General features: G+C 45.7%; 1 protein-coding gene across 1 annotated transcript in view; it reads right to left on the reverse strand.

Moving 5' to 3' along the window:
• The window catches only part of DSCAM (DS cell adhesion molecule), a 759677-nt gene that overhangs the window by 95689 nt on the left and 644034 nt on the right, over positions 1-19954 (reverse strand). The window contains exons 16-18 of the mRNA XM_086676008.1: positions 19784-19854; positions 2374-2614; positions 705-851 (exon numbers count right to left, since the gene is read on the reverse strand). Coding sequence (XP_086532134.1) covers positions 705-851; positions 2374-2614; positions 19784-19854 — 459 coding nt within the window. The remainder of the gene's footprint in view (positions 1-704; positions 852-2373; positions 2615-19783; positions 19855-19954) is intronic.

Below are 19954 nucleotides of genomic sequence, written 5' to 3' on the forward strand. Positions count from 1 at the left end.
AAGCAGGCACACCGAGAGGTACTCTCCCCAAGAAAGTTCTGGGCCCAACCTCGCCTCTATCTGAGCAGGCTCTCATTCAGAGTCTTGCCCAAACCAACAGAAGGATTTTGTCCTGTAACTTGGAAGAAAAATAAAAACAAACACAGAGAAACAAGAAGAACGACAGAAGAGAAATGGGAGGTGGGGAAGGGGAAGGGGAAAAAGACAGAAGGAGGTTTGGGATTAAATGGCTCCTCGTGAGGAATATTCTGGCATTCCTCCCGAGCCCTCTCCTGGGTCAGCTACAGGCACTTAAGAAGTTTCCCTGCTGAGTTCTATTGGGAATTTGGAAGAGGTCAGCCTTTTAGGATACACGTCACGTAGAACTTTCTAGATACAAATCAACATCTTGGTGCTGCATGTGGAGGCGGGGGCTTGGCATAGATACACATCTAGGAAAATGCATCCGTGCCTAGAGTTCCCAAATGCCACCCACTCCGTTAACCTCACATCACTTTTTGAGGATACATGATGTTTTAAACAGCTGTGCACACCTGTGACAGCATAAGAGGAGAGGCAAGAACAGGACGACGGGGGGAAAGCAGACTGTGTCCACTGATAAAGATGTGCCCTCCGTAGCCTGTATCCCACATTAGGAGGAGGGCCTGCTAATCCCAGTACACATCCTTTGGGGGCAAACTCAACAGCTCTTTTAGCCCTCTTACCTCCGTCCATCAGGTTGGCCCAGTAAATGACTCTGAACCCCTGGAGAATTCCATTCAAGGCTTCCTTGGAAAGTGTGGACCAGGATATTGATATGCTTTCTGGTGATGTTGCTATGGCTTGGACATTTTCAGGGGGGTAACTGGGCACTGAAATTAAACAATTAGAATCTGTAACAACCGTGGGAGGTTTAACTGGCAAAGCAATACCGAATAAGCAACATTAGTTTAACATTGCAACGTGCAAGGAAAAGAAAAAAATCGCACTCAATCCACAAAATTAAGGAAAAAAAAACCCTGAGTACCACTACCCTATGCAAATATTATAACTCCGTAAAATGTAAAATAATATGAGTTTATGTAAAATAATATGAGTCTATGTCCTAACATACTTCCATAGTCTCCCTTTCTGAGTTAATTGCTTCACTTTGAAGGAGGCTGGACTGGGACTGGGGAATGGGGAACGCTTCTGATATTACTGCATGAGTAAAACACCATAGCTTGTCCGATTTATTTCCCCATCACTCTTGTAAGTGACCCTCTGTATTTAGATGCATCTGGCATGTAAATTGGAAGCCTAGCTATTGGCAAGTGCTACAGTGCAGACATGTAGTCATAGAGCTTATTCACTGTCCCCCTCCTCCCAGGCCAGCCTCCCCTTTCAAAAATATAATATTTTGTCAGAGGATAGAGGGAGAATGGATTAAGACAGAGGCTGGAAGGATGTCTGAGGTCTTGTTTTCTTCACATTGAGTTTATGCAAAGCTTAAATGGCCTGGCTGGGAGAAGGGACAAAGTATCAACAGAAACACACACATCGATGCACCATGAGCACTGAAGTGAAAACCAAAAGGCATACGTAACCATGATTGCAAAAGACCATGGAGTCGGAAAGAAAAATCCCAGTTTTAGGGTTCCTGGTTTTGTAAGACTTCTCTCCCTGTAAAAATGGTCGGAAGTCATGGATGCAAGTCCCCAGCGTGCGAAGTTGTCGCCTTAAAAATCTACACTTAGTGTGACAATGAACCCCATGCCTTATCTCTGCCCCTAACCTTGGGCCTCTGGACACCGTTCTCTATTGCTTTTCAAGCACGACTGGAAGGCATGGGAGAAGGGTGAAGTAACTCCTCATGGTCACCAGGGGGTGCTCGGTCACCGTGAGATTTGCTCCAGGACCCTGCTCATTCCTTTCTCTGGTGCAGAGTGGTTGAAAATAGAAAGCAATCCAAAATAATAATAATAATAATAATAATAATAATGATAATAATAATAATAATATAATAAGAAGAAGAAAAATAAGAAAAGAAATAAAGAAAAATCCCCTTTAACATTGATTTGGAAGAAATTCTTAGAAAATCAGATTTCTACATCCTAGTCGGTCCTAGGGAGAGCCTTGGATGCACTCGGGAAAAGCCCAATTCTCCTGCTTGGAATGATTGAGATGCTGGAGAGGAACAGATTTGGGCTCTGCAGTCAAGGGTGAGACCCAGTCCCTGCAGCCGGTGAGTGAATTAAGGCAAGTTTCCCTGGAACCCCCAGTCCCCGGCCCGGGCCTGGCACCTTTGTCACGGCAGAGCCAGCAGGAGCCAGGCTGTCGGGGGCCAGAGTGGCCACCAGACCAGAGCAGACGCTTGAGGAAGGAAAGGCCCGAGCGGCCGCCTCCAGAACCTACCATCCTCGAGGGTGGTGGTGATGATTTCCTGAGAAGAAGGTCCCGTCCCGGCCCGGTTGCAGGCCTGCACTACCAGGCCGTACTGGGTGAACTTATTGAGGTTGTCCAGGGTGTAAATCTCACTGTCCCCAGTGGTGTCGATACTGATAATGTTGAATTGGAAGTTGCCCCCGGTGCTGTACTCGCGGTAACCTATCTGGTAGCCACGGATAATCCCATTTTGCAAATGTTTCTTGGGAGCCTGAAGAGGAGAAGAAAAGAACGCACTAAGGAAAACTTGAGAAGGACAGGAGGGAAGCCCGCACCCACCCACCTCTTAGGGAAGCGGAATACAGTCGGACGGCCATGGTGATGAAGGTAGGAGGTGTCCTAACAGGAGTCGAGACAGGGATGTTTGCAGTGAGCTCATGCGCAGCCGCCCTTGGCCGCGTACTCCTCCTCGGGGGTCGGAAACACCACGTACGCATGTGGTGCCCCAGGTCCACCAGCCGCCACACAGGGACACCAATCTTCACACCTTCACCCAGCAAAATCTACTGAGTAAGAGCTGCTCTGACAGGGAGCAGAAATGATTTTTTGTTTTATTTTATTAAAAATTTTTTTTTTTAAATTTTTATTTATTTTTGAGAGAGAGAGAGAGAGAGAGACAGAGTGTGAGCAGAGGAGGGGTGGAGAGAGAGGGAGACACAGAATCCGAAGCAGGCTCCAGGCTCTGAGCTGTCAGCACGGAGCCCGATGGGGGGCTCCAACACACAAACCGTGAGATCGTGACCTGAGCCAGAGTCGAACCCCTAACTGACTGAGCCCCCTAGGTGCCCCCAGAAATGAGTTTTTAAAACAAGGTCCCTGCCCTCGTGGAGCTTCCACTTTAATGGAATGTTCCAGAATAAAGGTGTTTCCAATTGAGAGCTGCATGTGAAGGGGGTCCACCAATGACAAGAAGGCAGACTTCTTTCCTTAAGGCACAAATCGTTTTGGAATCATTTCATGGGGATGCAACCTGGGCAGGGGTGAGGCTATAGTTGGCTAGTCTCTGCTAATGACAGAGGGTCTGCTGAGTCGAAGACAGAACATGTTAGCCAACATCTTGGATTTTTAAAAGAAGCCAAACTCTTTACAATTATAAGAGCAACACAACGGTGATTTTGCAGGGAGGTTTTGCAGACTTTCAGGCAGTCAAGAGATACTTGTGTGCAAGTGTACATATATGAGTATTTGTATTATGTCTGTGTGTGCATCATGTGTGAGCACAAGTGTGTATGTGAGTGTATGTGCAAGCGTGTATGTGTATTTGTGCTATGTCTGTGTGTGAGTACATGTGTGTATGCATACGAGTGTGTGCAAGTGTGTATGTGTGCATATTTGTGTTTTGTCTGGTGTGCGTGTGAGTATCTGTGTGTCTGTATTTCACTACAAACCGTGGGCTTAGAGCCCTCAGGAGCATGAGGACTTTCTCTGTCCCCCAAGTGCTGACAATCCAATTGGAGAGAGGGAGTAAACACTTAGGAAACCAGAGAGACTCTCAAGGGTCGAGTGTCCGGCCCTGGATGCGAAGGCCAGCAGGCGTCCAGAAAGCGGCGAACTCGGAGCGGTTGGAAGGGGCCGTTCCCCGTGGACTTGGAAGGGTGGCCAGGGCTCAGGCCTGGGAGGTGAGGACATAGTGCGAGGTGCCTGCAGAAAGCGGCTGGGAGAGGCAGGGTGGCCGCAGGAGAGCATGGGTGTCCGGCACAGGGCAGCCAGGAATGGTGGCTAGGGAGCAGATGGGGTGGGGCTGGCTGGTGAGCTAGTCCTTCATCAAGGGCAAAGCGCGAGGCAGCAGCATCCACACAGGGAGAAGGCAGAAGGAGGTTCTGGGCAGCATTAATGAATTTCAGCAAATATTGATGAATTGCCTAATAGGCACCCTCCCAGTGGGATTAGATACCGCAGGTTACGTTGGAGTGTTAGTCTGAGCTATAGAGGAGCAGTAAAATCACATCTTTTAAAGCAAGTTTCCTCATATTTGGTTTTCTTGGATTGCAGCTGTCTTCCTCAACAAGCAGTCTGATTTCAGGCAAATACGTAGATCCGATAGAGATCGACGAAACAGGCATGTAAACCAGTGCATTCATAGTCACCGTTGGATCCGGACTCGAGATCCTTTTTATAAGCACAGCTCTATGCCATCTTGTTTTTCCAGTGATGAGCTATGACTTTTCACTTTGTATGAAATCGGATCGAAAGGTTTTAGATTTTGAGAATTTGATGACATGGAAATTGTTTTACCACAACCCCTGAGTGGCATTTATATCATTTAATTAATTAATGAAATTAATTTCCCTGCAAGAGTCATCTCTAAGTCAAATTTAAAACAGGTATTTCTTTTATTTCATGTAGTTTTTAAATGTTAAATACAGCATGGGGCGTCTGGGTGGTTCAGTTGGTTAAATGTCTGACTTCGGCTCAGGTCATGATCTCACGGCTCTTGAGTTAGAGCCCCGCGTTGGGCTCTGTGCAGAGAGCTCGGAGCCTGGAGCCTGCTTCTGGCTCTGTGTCTCCCTTTCTCTCTCTGCTCCTTCCCTGCTCATGCTCTGTTTCTCTCTCTCAAAAATAAATAAACATTAAAACATTTTTAATGTTAAATACAGTGACCCAAATATAAATGATATATATTTTTTAAGATTAGGTTTAGACTCATTAAATATTCTAATTTTTCAAGTGACTCACTGTGTAGGTTTAAGACCCCCTCAGACACTAGGTCAGGATCTCAATACGGTGGTTACGCATCGGATCAAGAAGCGAGAGAGGGAATAAAGGCAATTTCCAACAGAATACGTTTACATAGCGCGGCAACCAATTTAGCTAAACCTTCCAGAAGTAGAGGAACCTGCTTGCTGACTTTTAGCTCCTCGGGTTTGGGAGATTAATCATGCCTGTGATCTGGCTGCATGGGTAGGGTGGGGAAATCTTCCTTTTTTCCCTCCCATGGGTAAGAATACATTCTAACTAGCATAATTATGCTAGACATTTTTAAATCAAAGAAACATTTAACAAATCACATGAAGAGAAAGCATTGCTTGCATGCGCAAAAACAAGACAAAATTCTAACTATATCAGGCAGAGTTTATGTTTTATCATTATTTTGTATGCTGAGCAGTCGGATTTCAACTTAGGGATGTGTTTACATGAAAGAAATCCTTGGAAACACTGAAAAACTCTTACCTTTTTACAAATCCATAGAAACAGGATTTTTGTACATTCAGTATAGGAAATGTTAGGGACTGTGGTGCGCATTCCAAAGTGTTTTGAAAGTGACCCTGGAGAGATTCTCTCTGATTTGAATGGGCAACAGGCCAGTGGGGACAGGGGGTGTGGAACAGTGGTGGCCCCTGAATCCATTTGTCTGGCAATGAGCTTCACATCATCCCAAGGCAAGTTAGTACATAATACCCTTTACTTTCAAGTTTGTTTGCAATGATGCTTTAAACATCTGAGCCTTGGAGCATGTGTTGACCTGGGATAAAGGTAGATGTATGTAAAGAAGAAATCTTAATGTGGAAGATGGTTTCAGAACCATCAACCAGTTTGATGTTAAATAGCATCAAATTGTGATAGAAAAAAAATGTTTTCATTTGTTTAATGAAACTAAATGAATGGAGTTAACGGTGGAAGAAAGGAAAAAGAGGAAATCAGGTAGAGATCTTGAATCTGGGTTGCAGGTTACTGAAGAAGGCAAATTTCCTAAGAAACCACTTCGATCATGCCCCTTCTCTCCAAATCTCAGCTGTACCTGTAGTTGAGATTTAACAAGGATGTTCCTGGACGTTCCCTGATGACCTAGGGTTCTCTCGGGCTGGTGAACAAGCACGGAAGTGCTAACTCTCTTGCATTTTCCCATCTCATGAGCCTCTCCCTGCTGCTCCCCCGCATCAGAGACTACTCCTCTCCCTCCTCTGTCAAAACCCAACTCATTCTCCACCGCCAGCTCATCGGTTTCCTTCGACTGCCTCCATCCACGTTCTCTCTCCTTCAGCCTCTGGTTCTCTCTCCTTCAGCCATCGGCTCAGCAAGAACTGATCACTTCCATCCCCTCCTGCGGCCACCGGTCTGTATCGAATGTTGGTTTCCAAGGACTTGAATGCAAGCTCCAAGCGCACAAGGATTCCCACAAGCATGCCTGAAATCTCACCCACTCACTCGTCTAAAACGGAACTGCAGCACAGGGGACATTCTCAGAAAATGTTATGGTAGATGCAGAAGAGAAGGGTTTTGAGCACAGATGAGGCTCAACAAAAGTGACGGGTAGGAATGATCTCAGTTGCAGGGTTATAATCTGACTGGGTCCAGGGCTAATGGGAAAGGCTTAAAGATGGACGAGATGCCCGGAATCAGGAGTCACGATACAGGCCTGATCAGAGGCCTGGATGAGCCAGTACGGAAGGAGGTCTCAGGAGCACCGTGCAACTTAGATTCAAGCTGAGAGCTGGCTTCCACGTGGTCACTTAGTGTGGCAGCTCACGAATCAGGATGAGAGATCCAGGCAGGATTTGGAAGGGTCCGGCTTCATTTTCCAGGCCTCGTTAAAGCAGCAAATAGCATTCAAAGAACCAACTTATTTGGACAAAGTGATCTTTTTATTTTCCTTCTTAAAACAGGTATTCCAGAAAGTTTGCTCACTTCCTTAGCCAGCTGATGGGCTACATGTTTTCATAATAAGGATCACTTGAGGCGCCCGGGTGGCTCAGTTGGTTAAGCGGCTGATTTCAGCTCAGGTCATGATCTCACGGTCCATGGGTTTGAGCCCCGCGTTGGGCTCTCTGCACTCAGAGCCTGGAGCTCCCTTTCTCTCTCTGCTCTTCCCCCACTTGTGTTTTGTGTTTTTTTCTCTTTCTCTTTCTCTCAAAAACAAACAAAAAAATAAATAAGAACATTAAAAAATATACACTAAGGATCGCTTAAGGCAGACCCACAGATTTAGAGCAAACCTCACCTGCCAACCAGTCCTCTTAATACATATTAAAGGAAGATTCTGGAGAGTAAGTGAATGGAAAAATGAAGAAAAAAAGAACAAAGGAAGGAAGTCTAAAGTGGAGGAGGGCCCCCTTCGCTCTATATTGTAGAATTCAACATTCTGAGTCTCTTTCCGCACTGGAAGGTGTTGTTATTTACAGACGGCTCTGATTTACGGGGGGTTCTGTTCCTACCTTCTCTCAAACCCCTCAGAGTGTGCTACAGTTCCACGAGACAGCCCTTCTCTATTCACTATTGCGTTTCTCATGTAGGGGTTAATTATTTTTCCACGTTGAATTCTACTCTTCCTTTCATTTGCCTTTGGATCCAGTAATGAGCCCGGTTTCTTTCCATGTGCCTCATTTATCTGCCATCTGGGGTACTCTGTCCCCTTTCTGGCCCTGGCATTTTCTTCCTCCTTTAGTCTCCCTAAACAGCCTTCTTTCATCCTTCTAGGCGCCCTTTCTCCAGCCTCCGATCCCCCCCTGCCAACCCCCACTTCCTTTAAGAAACTGTCTCTTTTGATCTCCATGACAACGGTAGCACCTTGTCAATGGATCTGTGTGGTTTTGCAAGTGCCAGTATTTTATGCATTCATCCAAATCAGCCTGGGAGCCGCAGTGGCAGATGTAGAGGTCTTTAAAAAGTTGGTAAAAACAGGGATGTGCAAATGCTCACAGCACCATCAAGGACGTGAGTGATGAGAACAGGCATCTCTTCTTTAGAAAACCACTAGCCGGGGCCTGTTTCTGGCACGCTCCCCTCCCCCTTCCCACCACAGGTGAATGGACTCTGCTCACAGCCAGGATTCACCTGCCGGCCAACCATGAGAGCTAAAACCTCTACCGCAGACTTCTGCATTCCAGGAACACCACATTGCTCAGGCATGTTGAGTAACTCAGGTGAAAAATGAATCGCAAATTTTCCTTTTAGATTGCTCCAAATTCACTTAAAATGAAACCTGTCCTCATTTCCCTTTATTACAGGGGTGGCGGTCTGTCTTTTCTCATGTTCGTTCATGTTATCCCTCCAGCCCCCTTCCCTGCTCCCCACCATAAATAGCAGCTACTCAGTAAGCTTACGCAGTGAACGGATGCATTAAATAGAGCAGTACGGGCTGGTGCCTCTCCCATACAAGTGGACACCTGCAAGTGAATCCGTGATTAAAGCAGAGCACTGTGCTTGTGGTGCCCAAGGTTGGCACTGGGTAGCATGGAAGGGAAAAGAGAGAGGTGCCTTTTCCCATTGTGGGCAAAAAGGTTCCCGAGAAGGAACACTTCACCTGAGCCTAGAGGAAGACCAGCCGTTGCTGGAATGCAGTCGACCTTCCCTGCTGCACCCAGGCGAGATCACAAGAGATGACCCCGGAAGGAATACCTCCGAGGGACCCTTCAGGAGGGATCTGTGATGACTGTGGGGGTGGGGATGTCTGGAGTGGGGAGAAAGCTAGGGAATCCCCTCTGAATCAGAAACCCGCTGAGGGGTAGAGGTGGTGATCTGTGTTTTCACAAGCCCTTCAGGGCATCCTGATGTATGCTCAAGCCTGAGAACCACTGTTGTTGTCTTGGGGAGTCTTTACAGAGTTGAATATTGGCCTTGCTTGGGATGGACAGTGTAGCTAAACAACCACTGATTCCTCAAATTTCAGGTCACTAATAACCCATTTTCCTGGTCTCTCTGTGGAACCAAAGGGAACACAAGCAAATAATGACTGTCAGACCTTCACAGTCCCGTGAGTGGCACAGCGGGGAAGGGGCTCTGCTTCACATGCGGCCTCAGTTGGAGGGGGACCACGCCTTGCTGCACAGACCCCTGGCTGAGCAGCCATTCTGAGTAAATGGATGGTGGGTTTTGAGGAAGCGATGTCCAAGAGAAGAGGTCTGCACCTTGTCTCTGTCTGCACGAAATACAGTGTCCACGCCGTGTGTCTCCTATGAGGGATACACATGGCCACGTGGCACCCTCCCCAAAAGTTACTGTCATCCAGTGGTCAGGACAGAATGAAGGGTCACATGTTGTGAAATACAAAGTAGACATGTGATCTGCCCATGAGATGTGCTTTGGAACACAGAGGCTATTCAGTTCAGGGCTGAGAAATTGACAGCGAATGACAGAACTCTGAAATACACACAGTATTGAGAGGCCAGGAACTCTGACTTGTAGCTGGTAGTTACTATTCCAGTCAGATTTGGCAGCTGGGGAAGAGGCAGGGGCCAAGCGTATGCGCAGGCTTGGAAAACACATGTAGAATTTTAGAAACAGGCTCTTACAATTTTATGGGATCAAATTGAGGTTAACTATTGCATAACAGGACTTCATTTATTTACTTTCTAAAGTGTGGGGTGGCTCTCATTTCATTCATTCATTCGCTCAGTCATTCATTCATCCAGCCAATAAACATTTGTTGAATCGCTCCTCTTGCTGGGTCCCCTCCCTTTTCGGAATGTCACTGTCCCTTCCATCCTACACTGTCTGATAACCACACACAGCATTTCTCACCAGCCAGAGAGGCTTATCCAATGGTTTCTACCAAAGACCTAACAAAGGAATTCACAGCACATACGCAGACCCTACTTGATTTTATATGTACTGGCTCTGAGAGCTGGTCTCCAGAATATCCCACATTTAATGTCAGGGCCTCTAGATGTCTAGATGTTTCTGAGAAACAGAGTTGGCCAGAAGGGTGATGACTCACAGTGTCCCAGAGTCTGCGAGTGGAGTCTGTTGGAGAGACATGGCATGGAGAATGAAGGTGCCCAGGTTCATAAGAGGGAAAGAGCAGGGATAGAGTGGGGAGGGGTGCAGGAGACATCTCTGTTGGCCACAAGGGATGTAGCCAGGGCCCAGCCAAGAAAGAATGAACCTGGAGACTGTGATGTTTGGGGAGACAGGTCCCACCTGAGTGTCTAGACATTGTGCAGGCAATGGGGATGTAGAGGGAAAGGAGTTTTGGTTAGGATGTCGAAAGAGAACGTGTACCAGTTTGTGAACATAGGGCTGGGACCCCAACTACTTAGCAACACCTGAGTCATCTCAAAGGGCTTGGGTCCTCCTATGCGGACTAGAGGGTGACAACCTGGGCTACCTCCCCTGTAGGTAATGGGAGCCCCTGGGGATGGTAGGGTGGCCAAGGAGATCTGGGGGCACAGTTGGTCCAGATCTGCTAAGCAAGTGCAAAAGGCAGTGTTTTCAAAGGTATTAGAGTCTTTGTAGAGAAATGGCCTGCCTCAACCATACGAAGAGCTGCTTCTGTCACAGTTTTTGTAACTTTTGTCATGTATTTTCTATCCAGAAGAACCAAAGAAGATCCAAACTTCAGAAGGAAGTCCTTCAGTGCTTTAAATCTTGGTTCAAAGAGCCAAGTGACAGGAAGCTTATTTGTGATGTGTTCCAATTGCATACAGCTGCTTCCCAGGCGTTGCCTTCTTCAGTAAAGCACGGTTGACAAACTATGGTCCAGGGGCCAAGTCTCTTTGGGCATTTCTTCTATATGGCCCTTAGCTAAGAACGTATACACTTTTTACATCTTTACATGGCTGCAAAATTCAAAGGAGGGAGAATATTTTGTGGCGTGTGAAAATTACGTGAGCTTCAAAGGTCAGTATGTCTAAGTAAAGTTTTACTGGAGCTTGGCTGCACTCATTTGGCTGTCTGCTTCTGCCCTCCAGTGGCAGAGCTAAATGGTTACGACAGAGGCTATAGGACTCACAAGGCTGGAAGTATTTACTCTTTGGCCCTTGACAGAAACGGCATACAGACCCCTGTGGGACACAATGTTCTGGACTGAATCAACGTGCAGGGTAGAATTCATGGGTTGCGCTGGGGTTGGAGGCGGGGCGGGGATGGGAGGTGAGCAATGGTGTGAGGAGACGCACCTCTGTGACAGGAGGGTCCGAGAGGGGCCAGGGTTTGGGCTGAGTGTTTGATGGAGTCAGTCCTCCTTCTTGCGGGGATGGCAAAGTTCTAACTGGGGTCCTATGAGAAGAGCAGCAGTGCCTGCATCAACAGTGGGCTTTCGATGATGGATTTAGTATCGACCATCTACACTTTATGTCATGATTGAAGCATATGGCCCATTGCTTCCACAGAGCTATTAAACTTGGCTTCTTATTTGTGCTTTGGTAATGAAAGGCACTGGCCTCAACTGAAGGACCTATGGGCATGAACACTCACGAATGGGTAATGGAGGAGAAGTGTTGAGAGAATGTTCAGTAGGATAGTCTCCCCTGTCAGGAACATGCTATCCTGGACATGGGACCCCCAAGGGACCAGTCTGGTTCTCAGATGGGGGATGAGGCCGACACATGCCCAAATGCAAAGAGAGCCACAGGTCCTGTGTTGACCCTGGAGTGACCCTGCACATTCTATACCTCATACTTTCCTTCCTTGGGGATTCTGACTTCCAGAAGTCAATAATATGCCTCCTGAATTCTTCTGTTATGTATATAAAAACAGGGCTTATTTTCAACTTTAGATGGTTAACTTCCAGAAAAAAACACAAAAAAATGATAATATACCTTTAAAAGGTAGAATTGTTTCATTGCCCATATTTCTGTGATTACTCAAAGCACATAGCATTTTTATTTTACATCTCAACTTAAACTTTTCAAAAGCATGTGCTAACGGGAGGAATCCATCACAAGAATTGAAAGGACGTAAAACTAGTTTTCAAAGAGATTTCTACAAAGAGGAGCTGGCTTTAAAAAAAAATTATACGGGATAGAGTTGATTGGTTACATCATACTGCATTTAGTTAAATGCATTTGTAGTGGTGAAATGAATCTGAAAGCATACATTGTGTTTTTCTGTTTGCTTTCATGTTATCCTGAACATAGAATGTGGAAACTGGATACAGGACAGTCTCCTACAGCAATTGGCTCATGCTGTCCTGGCCAGAGTTCTTCCTGAAACAGACCACAAAGAACTTTGTCCAGCCTGGTTTTAAATGATAAAAGCAGCATCATATTTCTTCCTTTGCCTTAAGACACATGTCCAGGACATTACAGGTGTCGTCTGATGTCTGTGCAATTCTTGGTCGGACATATGTTCCTTTATTTGTTTGATTTTTTCATTCTAACATAGGTGCCCCATTTATTAACTTAACTACCTTATTTGATTTCTCTGATAAGATGAGAAATGTCATCAGCAAGATGGCTTAATGACTGCTCTCTAGGAAAATCAGGCAAATAAAATGGTGTATCTTCATTCGCTCACTTGATGGGTGCCAATTGGTTTTATGATGGTTAGAACCATACTCACTGTAGCTTGATCTGACTTGTTCTCTGTTAAAAGCAGAGTTAGTATTTTATGAGAACCAGTAAAACTAAACACGAGGCAATCTTATGAATATTTTTCTTAAAGTTACTACCTAGTCATTCATTATTAGATTCTTTAAAATAAAATTTTTATTTATTTGTTGTTGCTGTTGTTTTTTGGGTTTGTTTTGTTTTGGTTTTGCTTTTTGTTTTTTTGTGGTTTTTTTTTTTTTTTTTTTTTTTTTTTTTTTTTTTTTTTTTTGGAAGGCAAATTTCACAATATTTATATTTACTGGGATGTATTGTTAGCAGAATGGGCTGTGCTACCCAGAGCCACCTGGGGGCCAGCATCCTGCATAGGGATCAAAATTGAGGCTGTCATTCAAGGGTTCAACCTGCATATTCTAAAGTGTCATCATGTCTTTCATCCTCTCTGTTATCAAGTCAGTACTGATAGATGAGTAGGGAAGATAATACTCATAAACATGTCCACTCGTTTATGATAAAATAAGAAAAACTCTCTGAATGGAACGAGTGTAAAGGGTTTGAGTTTCAGCAAAGACAAAGTAAGTTGCTTGAGGTCATTTTTATTAGGTGTGGTCATGGGAGTAATACGTGATTTTCCTGAAGTCTAATCTATTACTTTTTAAATGATATCCAAGTATTCTTATTATATGCGATTTACTTGTAGAGACATTTAACTTATGTTAATCCTCCTTGATGCATGACGCAATGTCGCCAAGTGATATTTTTGCATATACTCTTAATTTTTCACTAGAAGTAGTATATATTCATACACATATGTCCCTGTAAAATTTCATAGCTAAAATTATGCATAGTGTACTTAATAGGCAATTAAGTAATTTTTAATATTATTCACTCATAAGCAATTTTTATCCTAAAGTCCCATCTTAGTTATTTTATTTTATTTTATTTTATTTTTTTTAGAGAGAGAAATAGAGAGCATGGGTGGGGGAGACGGGGCAGAGGGAGAGAGACGGAATCTTAAACAGGCCCCATGCTCAGCAAGGAGTCTGACACGAGGCTCGATCTCCTGACTCTGGGATCATGACCTAAGCCAAAATCAAGAGTCAGACGCTCAACCGACTGAGCCACCCAGGTGCTCCCCACCTTTTCTCCCCTAATGTCCCACTTTTACAACCTAATTCACTTGTAAAATATGATATTGCTGTGTTAGACAAAGAAAGACCTGTAGCTGGTCATCAATAAATGTCCAGAATGCTCTTTTAGCTCTAACTTTGTGATTGTTATCATTATTCTTATTTGCATTTTTGATAATGTTCTCTATGAAGCCAAAAATACCATTTCCGCCTCCTAACACTCTTCGCTAGCAGTTTATCACCTAACATCTTTGAAACAGAACAATGAAAGTGCCTCTGACGTCTTGTATTGTGTCATGTTCATCCAGCCTCAGCGTGAAACTTATAGAACAAGCCATCTGAAAGGATTGCCAGCTGGTGAATGGAGATGGCCTTGATCCTAGTCCTTAGTCCAAGCTCAATTTGTGTCCTGTCAGGGTCAATTAACTGGAGCCGTACAATGGGATGTCCCTCCTATGCTGAGTTCTAGCCAATCTCTCCAGCATGCCTGGTGTCAGACCTGGACCCACACTCCTGGCCACTAAGCAGCCTTTGGAAAGCTGGCCAGCATCTTTTTGCTGCACTTGGGGGCTGGGAACCAAGAGAATTGCCTGCTTAGGTTGGGAGGTCAGCCAGGACCCTTGGGCAGTCTGGATCAAGGCTCTCTCTGGGACAGAGAACTAGGGTCAGTGGTGAAGGCCAATCACACAGCTAAACCAGGAAGGCTAACCCAAGGGGTAGATGGAGAGAGATGCCAAATATATGCCAAATGAAGCAAATAAGCAATGGATGGGGTTGTTAAAGGGATTTGTGTATGTTATACATGTACAAAAAAGTAAGATGTGAACACAGTAAAAAAAACAAAAAGGTTTCCAAAAACAAGGTACTTCCTCTTGATATGAATATTTTAACATGAATGCAAGCAATAGAAATTGTTCATGTGTTCATTTAACACATATTTAAATATAATTCTACGGGGGATACAGTGAACAGACAAAAACAAGACAAGATATGCCCTCTATCCCCCCAGAGCGACTCAACTGTAAGAAGCTGAGAGAGAATACTCCTAGGCTATGTGGATGCCCAAAAGGTTTTTAAGTCAGCTTGGATTTTTCTTCTCTTACTATAGGGGAAAGAGCCTGGCTTGTTAATATGAGAAGGGCTGATAGTTACTTAAATATTTGTAACACATGTTGGTCATCGGGATTTTTAATAAAGCTGCTGTAAATCCAACTCTAGAACAAATTGATTAAGCAATGTAAATTCTGCAATTTTTCATAGCCTGAGGATTAAAGTGAGAAGCAAGAAATGAAGTAAAATTAATTTCAAGGCAGCCCTTTTCAATTTCAACTGATGTTGGAAAAAGGGGTGTTGACTTACTGGTCCAGTTACGCTAAGGTTCAAGTTTACAGTTGGAAAGAAAGAGGGAGAAGGTAAAAGTTACATTTTTCTTCTCTCCTCTAACACTAATGTCGGGTAAAATTTATAACATGAGGTTGGAAGGAACAGGACAAGAAACAAATATTTGTTGAACTTCACTTGGGCCCAAGCTGCAATCTTGGCATTTCAAGTACCTTAGCTTTTCGGTTGCTTAGAAACCAGTTGGAAAAGCTGCGTGAGGGTCCTCAAGCGGACAGTCCGCAGCCCTCAGATTTTGGGCAAATCCCTTTAACGTCAGGAGTTTGTACAAAACCTGATGTACTCGATACACAGATCTAATGGCATAATGTATGCAAAATTGAACACAATGCCTGGTAGAGAGCAAATGCTTCAGGGATCCCAGCCAGGGAATACTGTTCTAGAAGGCTGTCTTTTCCAACACAGCAAGCCATTTCCTGGGTAGGGGGATTTAGATGCAGGAGTCAAGGGGAACCTGCCATTTATTAAATCATTATGATGAAAGTCACTGGCAAGAAGGCAGTTCTGTTTTTAAATGACGAGCTAAGCCATTTTCTCATTGGAAGAGCTCATCTCAGAAACATACGATAGATAGATTGCAGTGGTGCTTCAATCAGTGGGAATTACTGGGGATTGTGGAGATGTGGTGTTTGGTTAAAAGCATTCTTCAGCTTACTGAAATTTAACCCCCTAAATACGCGATGTTCATATTTTATGGAAATCAGGTGTCTCTTTTCCAACATTGTTCATTCTAAATGAAATCCAGCCAGAGGGGTGGACACAGAAGGGGCAAGAAAAGTGGCAAAGTCATTCTCAGGGACCTCTCTGGAGTCATCAGTTTGACAGCTGTTTTTAGCACGGCAATATTGAAACAGCTGAAAATTCCGTAGTTTTTGGATGGCCTGCGGCTCTAAATGGACTTCTCGTTTTAAACAAACGGAAATATTTACGTCAATAGGAAAAACAAAAAAACAAAAAACCGCCTTAAATTGCATCCTCTGGAGAAGTGTTTTAAAATACCTGTGATAGTTAAATATTCCAGATGCTTAAGGTTTTCTGTTATAAGCACATGCAAATAGCAGGCAATCAAACTGTCCTGCATTTGCAATAAAATGGAATCCGTGGATTCTGAGACTGGCCAGAAGAGAAGGTGATGGGCACTTTCAAAAGAGACTTGTTCCGTCGTTATTTTGACACTTAGGGACACGGACTGAAACCGCAGTTTTCTGACAAACCAAAGAATTCTCCTTTAAGTTTTATGATTTTGCAGGTCCTTTATCAAATCTCTTATCAATAATTGGTAGCTTTACATATTTGTTCTGATTTTAAGGAACGCCAGCAAAAACATGCAGTAAATTGTATTTGCTTCTGCAGACCCTTCTGTTCTTTAAAGGGTTGAGGGGGGAGCCAGAGCTAGAAAATGAACCTTTAGTATCATTTATTTTTATTTATTTAGAACCACTGATGTTACCTCTAGAGTTGCTGCCAAGGTGCTGCTCAGCATTTTTATTTAATTCCAAATACGTAAAAGTATTAAAAGCCCGATTTAATATGGCCCTGGTTCTCGGACATCTGCCTGAAGGCTGACATTTGATGTGACGTGCAAAGGGACATTTCCTCTGACACCTATCACAAAATTTGTGAACCATTATGGCCACTCAGTTTTCAATAAATTACAGGAGAAGCCCATTGGCCGTCTGTCTGCCCCACAGAGCAGGGCTCACATCTTTGGGTGTCCTCCCACGGTAGGCTCGGGAGAACCTCACTGTAGCATGGGTTAGACCCTCATGATAGTACAGCCTGAGGCTCGGATTTCCTCATAGCTGGGGTGCCTTCTCCATGGCAGGTGCTGAACGATGGAAGGCTTCAGAGGCCATTGTGATATGGAACATCTATGCTATGGACCTCATCATTCTCAGCTCACAGATGTCCTCCGCCAATCATTTGTTCATTCACTCATTCATGCATGCCAAGGTGCCAGTCACTGGGGACCGAAGATGGATGAGACACTCCCTGACCTTCAGGAGCTCACAGAACAACAGAACGTAGAACAGAACGTAGAACCCGTGTGATGGGGGTCTCACTGAGCTGTCACCAAGAGTGAGGGTGGCACAGACGCTCCGATAATTAATTCCACTTCGGAGATGCACACATCTTCACAGAGAGTCGAGTCAGAGGGACCGAGCAGGCAGAAGGGGGAACGTTACAAACGGTGTTGGCCATGACCGGCAAGGAGGAGGCAGAGGCCAGTTGTGGGCACGTTAAGGGACCATTGTCACCGGAGGAAAGCAGGGTGACAGCCTGCAGCCAGTGCTGAGTGGCCTGGCGAGCCCTATGAGTAGACCATTCAGTTGGCCCTGGGGAAACTTCACCAGACTTGAAAATTTTAAAATTTGACTTTTCTTTGGTGAAAGACATGGGTGGATAAAAAAGAAAGCCGTGTTGTTTATTTTGTTCAACAGAAGGGGCATGTCACAGAAGCACTGCTTACACAGTAATTAAATGAACTTAGTCTCCAGCTTCAGGGTTAAAGAAAGGCTGCCAAAGTGCCCCCGACCTTTAAGAGGTCGAGAGCCTAAAATGGCTGTCTTCCCACCAAAGCCCCAGGGCTATTCTCTCCTCTGTCTTCTCTGCACAATGAGTGTCCAGCCCAGTGCTCTCACAACTTGGGGGATTTCTATCCCGCTGACTGGCGCGGGGCTCCCTCTCTGGGGAAATGTGATTTCTCTTTCTTTCTTTATTTCCTTCTCTCTTCCCTTTTCTGATCAGTCTCCGTACACAAGATCTAAATCTGGGACTTTTACACCATAATAACATCAAGGCATATTTTCTGCAATGTATCATTCTTTACATATACTTTGGGTTGCAGATAAAAGCATAATTTAGTTGAATCGGGGAAGCACTTCCATTACATAATCAGGCCAACAGGAAATGCCAAGTCAGCGAACGGCGGCCCTTACCTCGTTCGGTCTGTTAAGTCACCTGTGCACCCGTCCGCGTGCTGACGGGCCACACAACGTCGGCCCGCTGCTCCGAGGGAAAACACTGAACCATGCATTACGACCGGCTCATGACCTAACGGAAGCAAGGCTTTCTTCTAAGAGCCCACAACATGGGTCATTCTTTTGACACTAGGAAGAAACGTAACTGCAATTTACCGACTTTGGCTTTTTTTTTCTTCTAGAGACAGAAAGGATGCAATGCCCCTTAAAGTCTCAAAAGTTTCCATTTTTCGGTGTAGGAGCTCTGTGGACAGACATCTTTCTCATGAGGGACCAGAACGCTTTAGGGACCACAGGAATAGCTGGTGTTTTCCGGTGGCAAAGTGTGAGATACTGCAGGGCCAGTGGAGGAAGCCTCACAGAGCCTTTGAGCCCGAGTGAGTCAGCATTCCGTCTGTAGCATGGCCGGGATGCGTACGGGGTTATGGCTTGCTGAGTGCCTTTTATTACACAGTGTGTGATGCTCGCAGCTGGCGGACGTGCTCACAGCAACAAACACCATCCCCGTCCCACGCTGCTTGGCCTGCACTGTCCGTCCGGCTAAACGGTCCTGGCTTGCTGTCCCCCGGAGCCACAGCACTGGCTAGGGGATGTAAGAGCTTGCCGCAGGAGGGCTTGTGGCCTTAAAGTGCGTCAACACCACCATGACAACGAGGATCCTTTTGTGTTATGGACGCAGCTCACTTTTCTAAGGAGCTGGGACCGGAAGGACAACAGCAACAGCAGGTGTGATGAGTTAGGTCTTCCCGGGTTTCAGGGGCGAGCCCCTTAAGGACCCCGCTGTGGTTGTCGACTTCTCCTCTGAGATGGAACGCAGGGAGGGAAACCAGAGCCGGAAGAGCCAGTGCAACTTACACAAGTTTGGCTCCAGCAAGAATATTCTGGATAAAAGGGATTGGACCTACAGTCATCAATGGTAAGAGCACATCGAGGGATGACTAATCCCCTAGACAGTTTCCCCCACCACGTTAGTGACGTCGGGCAGTGCACCCAATGGGCTGCTTGTGACCGGCTTGCTCCAGGACATTCACCAACTCCGCTTCCTCCGCCAACAGCTTTGCTAGGAAAAAACATGCCAGCCGGACGAAACTGTGCCGAGTGGGCAGCTGTTCAGTTTGTCGCTCAAGCTGTGTCTCCCCGCGACCGGCTGACCAGCGGCCGGTCCGCACCTGTGGCCACGTGCGGTCACTGCTGCCTAGGATGGCACCTGGCTCCCTGAGGGGACGTGACGGGCACCGTCCGGGACACCGCGAGCTGGTGGAACAGTGCCGGCAGGGGTCCATTCCACCAGCTCAGTGGGCTTTGTGCCAGTCTCTGATGTGCCGCTGGGAGAAAAGCCACTAGAAAAAGCCCCCCGCCCCACCGGACAGAAATGAGACGCGCCGGCCACATCTGTTTCATTCTTTGTGTGGGGACCAGCTCTTAGGACTCCATCAAATTCCACGCATGGAAACAAGGCAAAACGACCTCGCTCTCTGTGGGTACAGAATCGGCCGCACGAGTGTTCCAAATGGGGATACGCATATTCGATTTCAAGAAAAGGGCTGTTAATCTCATTTCGCAAAACAAAAGTTGTACGAAATGTGAGTGCCTCAGCATCCTACCACTTAACACGAGTGAAGGGCACACCCCGCGCAAAAAGCGTCAGGAATGCAAGTGTTTTTACCTTCCAGGTGACTCTGATGCTCTGAGATGAGATGGGCTCCAAGTGGACTTCCTGAGGTGGGCCGTCAGGAGCTGTGAAGACCAAAGCCCACAGGCCCGTTAGAGCCGAGTTCCAGAGCCGACTGAAGTCTACACAACATGCAGGCTCAGAAGACGCCCCCCCGCCCCCCCG

The sequence above is a fragment of the Puma concolor genome, chromosome C2 (assembly GCF_028749965.1).
Source record: "Puma concolor isolate L17-30 chromosome C2, mPumCon1.1.hap2, whole genome shotgun sequence".
NCBI classification, from domain to species: Eukaryota; Metazoa; Chordata; class Mammalia; order Carnivora; family Felidae; genus Puma; species Puma concolor.